The sequence below is a fragment of the Halichondria panicea genome, chromosome 7, assembly GCF_963675165.1.
Source record: "Halichondria panicea chromosome 7, odHalPani1.1, whole genome shotgun sequence".
Classification (NCBI taxonomy): domain Eukaryota; kingdom Metazoa; phylum Porifera; class Demospongiae; order Suberitida; family Halichondriidae; genus Halichondria; species Halichondria panicea.
The window spans coordinates 5,122,698-5,134,586 of record NC_087383.1 but is presented as its reverse complement, the minus strand read 5'-3'; the positions used below and the strand labels follow the sequence as shown (position 1 = coordinate 5,134,586).

At 40.6% G+C, this 11,889-nt stretch overlaps 2 protein-coding genes across 2 annotated transcripts; both read right to left on the bottom strand.

Moving 5' to 3' along the window:
- Positions 1-201: 201 nt before the first annotated feature.
- Positions 202-6,680, bottom strand: LOC135338088 (uncharacterized). Its single transcript, XM_064534096.1, has 5 exons — positions 5,992-6,680; positions 1,234-1,287; positions 1,123-1,184; positions 1,022-1,088; positions 202-961 (listed from the first exon to the last, which is right to left on the bottom strand). The coding sequence occupies exons 1-5, from the start codon at positions 6,152-6,154 to the stop codon at positions 621-623; spliced, it is 687 nt and encodes a 228-aa protein (XP_064390166.1). The 5' UTR covers positions 6,155-6,680; the 3' UTR covers positions 202-620.
- Positions 1,689-5,245, bottom strand: LOC135338089 (uncharacterized). Its single transcript, XM_064534098.1, has 5 exons — positions 3,625-5,245; positions 3,350-3,511; positions 3,128-3,296; positions 2,949-3,081; positions 1,689-2,896 (listed from the first exon to the last, which is right to left on the bottom strand). The coding sequence occupies exons 3-5, from the start codon at positions 3,272-3,274 to the stop codon at positions 2,604-2,606; spliced, it is 573 nt and encodes a 190-aa protein (XP_064390168.1). The 5' UTR covers positions 3,275-3,296; positions 3,350-3,511; positions 3,625-5,245; the 3' UTR covers positions 1,689-2,603.
- Positions 6,681-11,889: the final 5,209 nt, after the last annotated feature.

Sequence of the window (11,889 nt, the reverse complement as noted above, 5' to 3'; positions counted from 1 at the left end):
CATACCCTCTTCTACCGTGGTTGATGAAACCTTTTGCTGAGACAGAAAACATAACAAGGCAACAAAAGCATTATAATTATAGGCAAAGTAGAGCTAGGATGGTAGTTGAGAATGCGTTTGGTCGTTTGAAGGTCGTTTGAAGGAAAGATGGAGATGTTTGCTGAAGAGAATGGATTGTGATCTGGTCAATGTTTGTGATGTTGTTGCTTCTTGTATCGTTCTACATAATATTTGTGAAATGTATGGTGTAGAGGAATGGACGCATCACGAGGAACCTTGTAGTATGTTCTCGTCGTCATCACATCCCACTCCTGGTACACTCGATTCATCTATCATCCGAGAAGCAATAACGAAGCATCTATCAATGTAATCTTTCTGTTATAAAAGCTATTAAGTATATCACATGTTCACCATTCATCTAATTATTATGATCACTATAATTATATATAATTATACGTTCATCAGTTCAACATTGAGTAACTGTCATACATGATTGTGTTTAACACTATAATAAGGTTTAACACTATAATAATAACGTTGACTGCATGTTTATAAGTGAAGCCGTGATGTTAAGTATGGTATGGATATAATTATAACTGATTGGTTAATGCAACAACAAGTTAAGGGTCAGTAGTAGGGGGATAATCACTGATAGGGGGAAAGGTTTGAGATGGGTCGTAAGTTGGAGATGGTGGTGGATATGAAGGTGGTAAATAGCTGGTGCTGGAGTGAGGAAATGATGGAGGACTAACCATATTCATCATCTGGGTCATGAAACCCATCATCATGGTTTGCATTCGTTCTTCATGCTTTCGTTCCTCTTGCTTCCTTTTTTCTTCTATCTCTGCCTCCAGCTTCATTCGCTTTAGTTCCCTCTCTTCTGCCTTCTCCTCCATATCACAAATAATTGTGGTAAGCTCTGAAGAAGTGCTAGACTTAGTGGAGCGTTTTCTTTTTAGTGCTGTATACAATCAAATTAATTTTGTTAGGACAAACGATGTTATAATTGATATTCAAACACCTTTGTTTCTCTCCGTAACAGGTATTGGAGTGGGCATAGGGTTAAGTGAACCTCGATTGTCTGCTGACCTCGATTGTCTGCTGATTCGATTTGTCTGCTGATTCGATTACCGGATCGTCACTAGCTCCTCCCCCTCCACCTGCTGTATCTTCACCGTGGTGATCTTTTACAGGCAAAATAATAATATAGGCAACTAGAGAGAAAACATTTACCTTTAGTGTCAGCTGGCGAATGTTGTGGTTGCAACACACTCCAATCAACACATCCTACCATAGATTAAGGAATAGATTAAGGAAGGAGAGGGAGAGGGATAGGAAACGTAGGAATCTTCGAAAAACATCCGCGTTTCGCCTACGTCATGTTTTTGTCCCCGCCGCCCACAGACTTCTTTTCATTTTTTCATCCTCCAAGAACCAAAATGCTCACAAGAAACCATGGCAAGTACAAGTATATCTACTAGTGCCTCCTGTGAAGTCATTCGAGGAGCTATAACATCCTTCATAGAGGATGTAAATCTGATTCCTTCTGATATTAACACTAGGGCCAAAGAATTAAAAGAATTTGCAGCACACTTTCTTACTAATCTTACTAAAGAAATGGAAACTGCAGACATGTTCGATCAGTTTTGTTTTTTTATTAGAAAATGAGATTGAAAGTATATTCCTGAGTGTATCAAAGAGAATTCGTTCTCACACTGTCAAGAGAACTCAACTGTGGTCTGCCTTTCATGTGAAAAGAGAAGAAATGAGCAAACTGTGGATTAATAAATTGAAGTTGGAGGAGAGTTCGAGAGAAGGTCCACATGTGAACTTCTTTATTCAATCTATAAATCAATCATTGTTTGGAGAAAAGCTTAAACGTTTCATGACACAAGAATGCCCACTGCCAGTTAATGGTGAGCCAAATGACCAGCTACCTAAATTAACAAAGGATGAATTGAATGCAATGCAGTATGTTGGTGGCTATGTACCCCACAAGCTACTAAAAAAATATGAAAAAAGGAGTGGAACTAAGTACTCGCAGTTTATTGAATGCTTAGGAAATATGGCTGTCGTAAATGAGGAGAGCTCACAGATTTACTCTCGTACACTAAATGTTGGATGGAGAAAGTAAATCGAGGTGCGTTATTTCCATTGAACGATCGATCGTTCTGTCTGTTTGTAGAAATGGAGAAGATAACCAAGAGTGTATTACCTACGTATGTAATTGGAAAAGGTACCAGTACCGGTATGCAAACGCTGGACGATTTAGTAAAGAAAGTAACTTGCGACGAAGAGGTACAGTTTTTGTGGACACTTCTGTCTCAAGATGTGGAGTGTGAAGAAGATTCACAGCAACTTTTAAATGATATTGTACACCTTTGGATTACTATAAGGGGATTTTCAATCGCATCTTTATGGATGGAGACATACAAAATAGCACACAAAGAGACCAAGCAAAAGTCCACCGGATTGAGAAAGCATTTGTCGTAATTAATGTATTATTATGCTCATGCATGTATTGTATACTTTTTTGAATTCTCGTGGTTGCTCAAATTTTAATATAAAATTATACAGTCATAATTATAGGAACATAAATTAAACTACGAACGTTTCCTCTTGGGTAGTGGGGTATCATCGATTGTGTTCAATTCGAGCTGTCGCTTCCTGCGACAGTTTCCTCTGACAGGATCTAGCATTGCAGACTTCTGCATCCGGAGTGCAGAGGCATTAACGAGAGATTGCATTAGGTTTGGATTCTCATTGCGACCTCCTCTGGCCCTTTGTTTACCGAAGTAATTTTCAAGTGGGTCCTGGGAGAATCTCTCACTCAACAAAAAGAGACCATCTTCTTTGTTGGACAGAAGGAGCCTAGCCATTTCCACAAATGAGCACACTATACATGTAAAAATATTGTATAGAGATGTAAAAGTTATTAATTAATTTACCTGTTATTTCTAAACCTTCCATAGTCTCAGCACTTAGCAATGCCTTCTGCTTGCTGTTGTCAGGGATTCCTTTGTCAGTATTTACTGAAGCTTTCCATTCTTTCAGATAGAGCAAGAAAGAATCTTCCAACCACTAAAATAAAATATTTAGCTCAAATATTACAATTTAAAAGTCTTACCTTAAGCCAAGAGTCATCTGGACTTGTGTAGGGTTGAAGGTCAGGCTTCAATTTGGATTTCCACTCAGAAAGACTACGAACATTTAAGCAATCAAAAAAACGTTTCGGTTTCCGTAGTGCTTTCATCACTGAAATAGGCCAGAGCATCTGCCACACTTTTACTCAATACCTGAATGAATGGTATATATAACTATCAGTTACGTAAGTAAAACTCGAACATACCTGGGCGGCGAGATGTACACGCATCCTAGAAAACCCAGTCAGCTCAACATGATCCACTTTGAGCTTTGGAACTAGTGTGAGCCCCTTAGATCCAACAGACATCAAATGGAGTTTACGGTGAAGTTCTTTGACATGGGCCCACTCAATGTACTTTCCATTGATCTGTGAAAGAGGGAAACAGACAATTTTAGCCAGCCATGCAATTTTGCAATAACTACCTGTACATTATTGCCTGTTCACAAATTTAATGAAAAGCTTCTCAAAATGTCACTAACCTTCATTAATCTAGTACCGCTGAATCCTGAAATGAGACCAACAATTTCGTGTGGTCTTTATCAAGTGAGGTGGATCATAGATGAAGAACACAGGCCTGCCTTCTCTAGGGTCTGCGTAGGGATTAAATGCCTTGTACACAAAGCCTTTGCCATGCATACGAAAGAATTTACGATTGGGACTCGCCCCATCTGCCGTAATACTAATCACTTTCCCTCCAATGCCTTCAATCATACGAATAGCTTCCCACACAATAGGAAATAAAAAATCTGCAGTTACTCCACGGGTTCCAAAATGAGCATAAGGAAAATCCAGCTTAAAGAAGATCCCTCTGACCATTATTACTAGGATCCTTTTTGCACTTCTGCTCCAATTCTGAAAGTATGTCACCAATATCACCTAAAGAAGTGAACCCAACGATATGACCAGATTTCTTGTCATATACCAAATCTTCTTTAATCTTCATTTCATCAATAACTAATGCAACATAACGTTTTGATTCAGGAAGCAATTGTATGTTCATTTCCTTTTGCAGATAGAAATTTACATCTGGATGAAAACCAGGTTGTTTATTGAAGTAATGAGTGTAGTCCCTTAGGGTACGTTCAGAAGGGAGCGTCAAGAAACCGGAAGATCTTATGCAATGAAATGCTGCACTTGAAATTAACTGCAAATTGATGCACCACCACTTTATTATTGCAGGGTGCCATCGAATTTGTCGAGGGCGAGGGTCCTTAACTGAAGCTGCCTTTAATTGCTCTTTCCAGAACAAATTAGGAAAACTCCCTTCTGGGTAAGCTCTATTTATTTGCTCGGTGTTGGTATTTAGGATGCTTAACAAATCGGAACTGAGACTCTTTTAAACTGTATCTCCTTCAGCTTCAATTGCTTCCTTGATTTTCTCCTTGAAGATTTAACTTGCTTCTCAGCTGCACGTGATCGGTCCTTCAGGTTTTGCATTTTAGCTTTTTTTTCAGGCGTATTTAGATAGCGCTCATTGGAATGCCCACTTGCGTCACTCATCTCTTCGACTGAACGTCTCTTACACCAAGCACTATACATAGCCCTTAAATTGGCACGATATGACTTACATGATGAACATTTCACAGAAGTAGACAATAGTTCACATTTTTCAGTCCGCACTGTTTCCGGATAGGATACACCGTTGAGGCATACACTGGCATGGCTGTCAATTTTAGCAGACACTTTTCCATTTGCTACGATTTCACCTTTCTTGGCATTGACCATTGCTATGTGCATCGGGATGACCACAGCAAACACGTAAACGGTCGATCTCAAGGAGAAGATTTTCCAGTGTAACGATATCCAATGTAACAGGAAACTGTTTCAATGACTGGCATGTTTCGGGGGTTAACTTATTGTTATGGACATACAATAGCCACTTCAAATCACTTTTTACCGTTAAGCAATGGGTAATCACTACTGGTTGACGGCTGGTGGTAGCAGCGGAGCTAATTCTACACAACTTCATACAAACAGAGTCCTCAGTCGCATTGGACCATCAGGGCAATTTCAGGGTTTGACGCAACTGGGGATTTCGTAGGAGATCACTCAGATGTACATTTGGTTCAATTTGGGGTGTGCTTGAAATAGTTTCAGAGTCTAGGCTTGTGTCAATATGAGGTGTGCTTGACTCGGAGTCTAGGCTTGTGTCGGTATTCTCGTGTGAGTCATTTAAAATAGTCGCATTTTTTGAGGTTCTTTCCAGTCTCTTCTTGCGGGCCCGGTCCTTTCGACGAGTCAGAGGCATTTTCAAGCTGCCTATATATACAAAGAATTTAGGTATGTCAGTATTTCTCTAAAAACTTTACTGGCAAAGTTGAGACCAGCTAATAAAACATTGAAGTATAGCATTTATTTACCTTACATTAAATGGCATGTTTCTGCCAGCCAATCGAATTAATCCCAAAAGTAAATATCACCAGTCCATGTCTTATAAGCATCAGAAGATATTCAATGCTAAACTTTTGCATGCATTTACTCGAACAGTATGGCTGTTAAAGGGGTCAAATTACATGAAATCAAGACAAAAACAGCTATAAAAAGCGCCTTACCTTGAAATTTTCTCCAAAAAATGCACGAGGCACTGGCAAAGGCAGCATATGAACAAAACCTCCCTGAATGGTGGTCGTCTCTTCTAGCAGAGTTTTTCGTGCAGCTGTTCTAACCACAAGCATCAAGTCTATGTACGTTTGGCACGTGATCAGCTGCCGTTTCCTATCCCTCTCCTTCCTTAATCTATGATCCTACATAACAATTAAGCAATGAGCAGTTAAGTACTAATTCCACCAACTGCATGGGACCGACTAGCATTCAGTTTCCTCACTAGCATTAAATTGTTCCCTTACCATCAGTATCGTCAGTATTGCTGCTGCTCTCAAACAAAGTTGGAGGTGTCGATGCTGCTCTTGTGCCAAGGATGGCATCAATTTCCTCATAAAAAGGGCAGGTTGACCTGCCCTGACCAGTGACTCGATTACTGTCTTTAACCTGCATATTATTATTAGGCATATTATTATTAGCTATAATTATATTATAGCCTATACTATTGTACCTTTCTATACTTTTGGGTGAGGTTCTTTATTTAGTTCTACACTGCTCCTGTTGTATCCAAGGTGTTGGAGATCTCTAGATACTTTCAGGAAGATGTCTCTGTTCCTCTTTACAGAGTCTAGCTTGCTCTGGACATCTGTTTGGCCCCATATATTAATGAGAGTGCGTGTAGCCTCGCTGTCCCAACCACAAGCACTGCTCTTCCTCTTCTGCTACATCTCCATGGCCATGTCTGCCTAATCTAGTAGATCTATAGCTAGCTAGAGCACCTGCACCTGCAAGGCTGCATAAAAATTCATTGATACATTTCTAAATAACGCACGCGAATCCTGTGCAATGCGCATTCAATCCACCTCCAGAGGTGGATTGGGTCAAAGCAGTTGTAATTCGAGGGTGTGGACACACTCAATTCAGTTTTTCAATGAGCATTGAGTGTCTAGTGTGGACAGGCCTTTAGAACGCTAGCTATTGGTAGCTGCAAGAGTGAGCAGAGAGCTCTGCTGACTTGCAGCCATTAATTTTAGACTTTAACTTTAACAACCCCCCACACCTTGATCATTGATTCCATTACCCACCAGATTTATATTTGGCATGCAGCAATCAGCAAAAATGATAAATGTGTGTATAAAATGTAAATGTGTGTATAAAATGTCTCGCGAAAATAAGAAGTCTAGGGGACTGGGCGTTTAATCGCGAACGGCGAGTTTTCATTCGAATATACGCCCACCCGCGGCGAGGTTTACACTTAAATGTTATAAATGCATGAGTATGATTAAGAGAATGAACATGAAGAAGTGGACTCTGACTCTATTCTCGAAGGATGGTAGGTCATACTCCTACAGAGCATCTATCAGGTTTCAGAAAACCAAGGCTGCAAAATTCTTGGACTTTCCTTTCTCAGCATATTTATAGGACTACTACTTGTTTACTTATTCCCTGCATATACTTATTCCCTGCATATACAGCATGAGAAAGAAAGTTATAATGTCTGCATGATCTGCATGATCTTGGTCCAGCAATGAGTATAGTCTTTAGCTACTACCTAAAACTTCCTTTCTTCACTAAGTCTACTGCGCATGCTCAGCTTATAATATTTTCACTCGTGCAAGAAGAACTTCGAAGCAAAAGAGGCGATAGGCGTTTATTCAAGATGGGCTTATTTTCGCGATTATGTTGAGGAAATGGAATTCCAGTGAATCGACAGTTCTGGAACTTAATCTCAAAGATGCTAAACCAACTCAACAATTACCTGCTGATCTGTATACGAAGACATTAGGAATTGAGTGGAATGCCGCTGAGTTGCCCCCTATTGCAAACATCACCAAGCGAGCACTAGTGTCTAAGACGTCGAACATCAAAGTCAAGATACTTCTTCAGCAATTGTGGGAACAGAAAGTCGCTCTGAGTTGCATCTTCTTACGAACAAGCACATTCCACGATGCCATTTTGAAAAGAATTCTCAAATCGTCTCAATGCAACTCCACGGATTTAGCGATGCCTCTGAGCGTGCTTTTGCCGGATGATTGACTCCTCGAGTAATGTTCAAACTTCATTGGTAGCTCCTGTTAAGCGATTGACAATTCCTAGACTCGAACTCTGTGGTGCCTTACCTGCTAACGCAACCATGTTCGCCAATTATTCAAACTACCACTCAGCTCTGTTTTGCTTCATAGGAAGTCCACGAAGATTCAAGACCTACGTTGGAAACAGAATTTCCCAAATTGTTGACCTCATCAGTCCAGAACGATGGAGTCATGTTGAAAACCCAGCCGACTCTGCATCCAGAGGCCATCGGAGCTCCAGGAACATTCCATCTGATGACTGGCCAGAGTCCTTACTAACTCCAAACGTGAGTGGCGAAGAAGTTGCTCTCCATTTGATGACACAATCTCAGTCACCAGTAATTCTATTTTTGAGCAATACTCTGATTTCAAGCGTGTCACTGCGCCGCAGCATGTCTTACTCCCTCCACGATTCTGAGGATCTCAATCATTCAAAATGATTACTTTGGAGAAGAAGTTCAAGCACTAAAGGAGTGCTCATCATTGAAGGCCATTCTGGACTCGAATAATCTGCTTCGGTGTTGGTGGCAGACAACCCTGATCCTACATGGAAAACACCCTATAACACGGCCACTCTCTGGACCTGTCTATATTAAGTATGGACACATTCGCAAGCCTACTGTGATCAAGGCCTCTCTCTGTATTAACTTGGAACTCGTGTCAGATCTCACTTTTGAAGCCACTCTCAGGCGTTTCACCTCTCGTCGTGGGTGGCACAAATTTTGTAGGTGCTGCTCGAGAGTTTCTAGAAGATTTCTGCTCAAATCAGTCTATCCAATGGAAATTCATTCCTCCTCATTTTGGGGGTCTTTGAGAAGCTGCTCACCTCAGATGTGTTGTGTCCACTTACATTTGAAGAATTTACTACCGTTCTTACTCAAATTGAATCTTGTTTAAATAGTCGCCCTCTAGCACGCGATGAAGATGGTATTGAAGCCCTCACACCCGGACGCCCCTGGAATCTATTCGCATTCTGCATTACGTCGTTGGCATTACGTCGTTGGCACCTCTGTCAAGTGGTCCACAGAGTATCTGTGAAATGGCATCACTCGAAACATGCAAATTGGAGATATTGTCGTCTTACAAGAAGATAACATGGTTCCCACCAAATGGCCCCTCGCAAAGGTAGTGCAAGTTCACGAAGGTCGCGACAAATTGGTCAGAGTCGTTTCTATCAAGACGGTTACCAAGCTCCTCCCTTCAGAATCTCCATTGATTGATATAATTATAGTACCCGCTACACTAAAAAACCATCTGGTCTTGGCTCTCATGTGATCTCTGTTATGTTCTTGTGCAATCGTTCTTGTGCAATCTACATGTATCAGTGGAATGTTCTAGAAATTTCCATGTCCATATCTGTGTCTCCCCAAGCTCTATTTTTTAGTGTCATTTTCTGCACCACATGGTAAAAATCTTATGAGTATTAAGTTGAAGTAAATCTGATCTGTGAGCCTATAGCCTAGGCTACTGGCTAGCTATAGAACTGTCGAAAGAACTCAACACATAATTGACCTAAAGAAGTATACTGAGAACAGCCATACACAAAGTACAGTACATCTCATACAAAAAATTATGAATCATGCAAAGAAGCAAACTTACATGCAAATATAAAGTAATTGTGATCCTACAACAAACTGGGAGTTCATAAAAAGATTCAACTTTGGGCACAGAATTACAATGCATATCCGGCACAGGCAAGGCAAACACACAAGCCAACTAACTAATGACAAATTGTGACCTAATCCTAGCTGGGGAGCATAACCAACCTGGGAAGAAAATGTCCTTACACAAGTAAACAGTACACTCATAAGCCCAACAAGCCTTTGCTTTCCCCTGAAAAGGTCAGAACATGATTATGCAATCAACCTCTGTACATGTACACAGTGCCTAATTGAGTAGTCAGCCTAATTGAATTGTAAGCAAGAGCTAGGCATTAGAATTAACTTTTGGCAGCACTTATAATGTAAATTGTTAGCAGGTATAAAGTATCATGCCACAGGCAAACACAGGGGGCACGGGCGGGCACGACACACAGCTTGTATTCATGACGTTTGAGTCGTTGCAATACCTTGTAGCGTTCGTATCATAAGACGCTCATCCGATTCAACAATAATAAACCCGTGGCACTGTCACAAGTATAACATAAATGATTTTTTCCAATAGCATGAGCAATGTACCATGAATATGAATATGCACCTGCTGTTGCACTTGACAATGTACGTAAAGCTGCCCATTATGGACTCACTCAGCTTTTCCATTTGAGAATGGCATGGGATGCCTCGTTGGACATCTTATTATATTTGATTATTAAAATTTGTCTGTGACAACCAGGTTTGTTATTACAACTTACTTTCTTCGAAGGAGATTAGACTACCACAGAAACCTGATGATACAGAATCCAATTGGACTTATCTGAGACGCTGACTTATCTTACTGAATGAGGTAATTCTGTAACTATAATATTGTATACTCCCAGGTCACCCACACTTGTTGGAAATGTCAGCCCGGGTAGCACAAGTCTTGCACAAATCATGAAGAAAATCTGTATTGAAGCTACCTGGTATTTAGAGTGTGATCAGGCTCTTGACTTGTACTATTTAATAAGTCACAGTACGCATGCCTGAAGGTGTGGTCTGACTCTCCAACGAGTATAAAAGCTAGCTCTAGCTCAGCTAGCTTCATAGTGCGTGCAGTGCAGTGCAGGCTTCCAGCAGCCAGCAGGTTACAGTAATTAATGTAAAGGGTGCTTGAGCCCTAGCTGGATACGCCACTGTTAGATAGTAGACCTCATCACAATACAATTTTCTGATAATCACAGTATGCACATACTTTGTTTCTTGTTTTAGGAATAATCTTAATTGAAGAGTTCGGTAACCTAATTATATGCTAGCATGTCGACAATTAACATGATTATACATTGTAATTTTGAGGTCAGGGTTCAGTAACTATTTTCGATTTCTCTCCGATTTCTCTCCCAGTCTTTGTTCTCTGACACTGCGTTGGTCCAAGTTGTTTCGGCCACACAAAATAGTGCAATGCTGTCCTTCCTTTTAAAGGTACCACATGCAGACCCCTTGCACATGCAGACCCCTTCCCCTCCTGAGTGTCTGTTGGACCGTCTCTTCAGTTTTATTTTGCTACTACCCGGTTCAGCACTAGATTCAACATTAATATTACCAGTCTCGGAGCACCTCCTCCTGGTGGTCGCCCTGAACCATGACTTAACATTTTAGGTATGGGGAGTACATCTTGCCTGGTCAATATGCATACCTGGTCAATGCATACCTTGGGGCTGAATGAGGGCCCCCCCCCAAACACTTACGTGCTTAATGCTATCGGTAATCTTGCTAGCAGGATGCATTTCCTTGCTTTAGAGTCCAATTTGCTTCGCTCATAAAACAATTCATAATTTGACGTACATCATGGAGTACATGTACCTTGACTTTTCTTCTTCTGAATCCTCTGAATTGGATGACAACACTCCGCACTCAACAATGTGCTTCCGAAGTTGTGACAAATGAAGCAGAAACTCCATGGAAAATCTCTTTCGGAATATGGGCAAAAACATCGCATCCAAACACTTAGGCTTTGTTCCTTTGACTGCTTTCGTAGGGGCAGCTGTAGATTGACGTCTAGTAACATTGATCGAGCCGATTCAACAAGCGTTCGATCGGCAACACCATTTTGCTCTGGAGTCTTGGAAATTGTACGTTTATGACGGATCCCTTCTCCTCTCAAATATTCTTCAAACTGGTTGGACGTATATTCTCCCCCATTGTCAGTTCGAAAAGTTTTTAACTTTTTTCCAATAGATTTTTCTAGTGCTTTCCACCTCTATAAAGTGATTGAAGACTTCGTTTTCAGTGGATAGATCCACATGTAGTCATCGATGAACGTTAGGAAGTATTAGATAGCATGTCAGAAGGATAGTCAATTAAAAATATTTTGCCATCATCTTTTATGTCTTACATCATTAAAATAATGTTTATCTTGCTATCAATTGCAGGGCTTGCTGACAGACAACCAAAATAGTACAGATATTCTGCTCCTCCTATTGAGTTTTCTTTCAGTTTTCCACAGACATCAGAGTGTTCTTTAGTGTGGCTTCTGCTGGTCTCAATATGGTCTCAA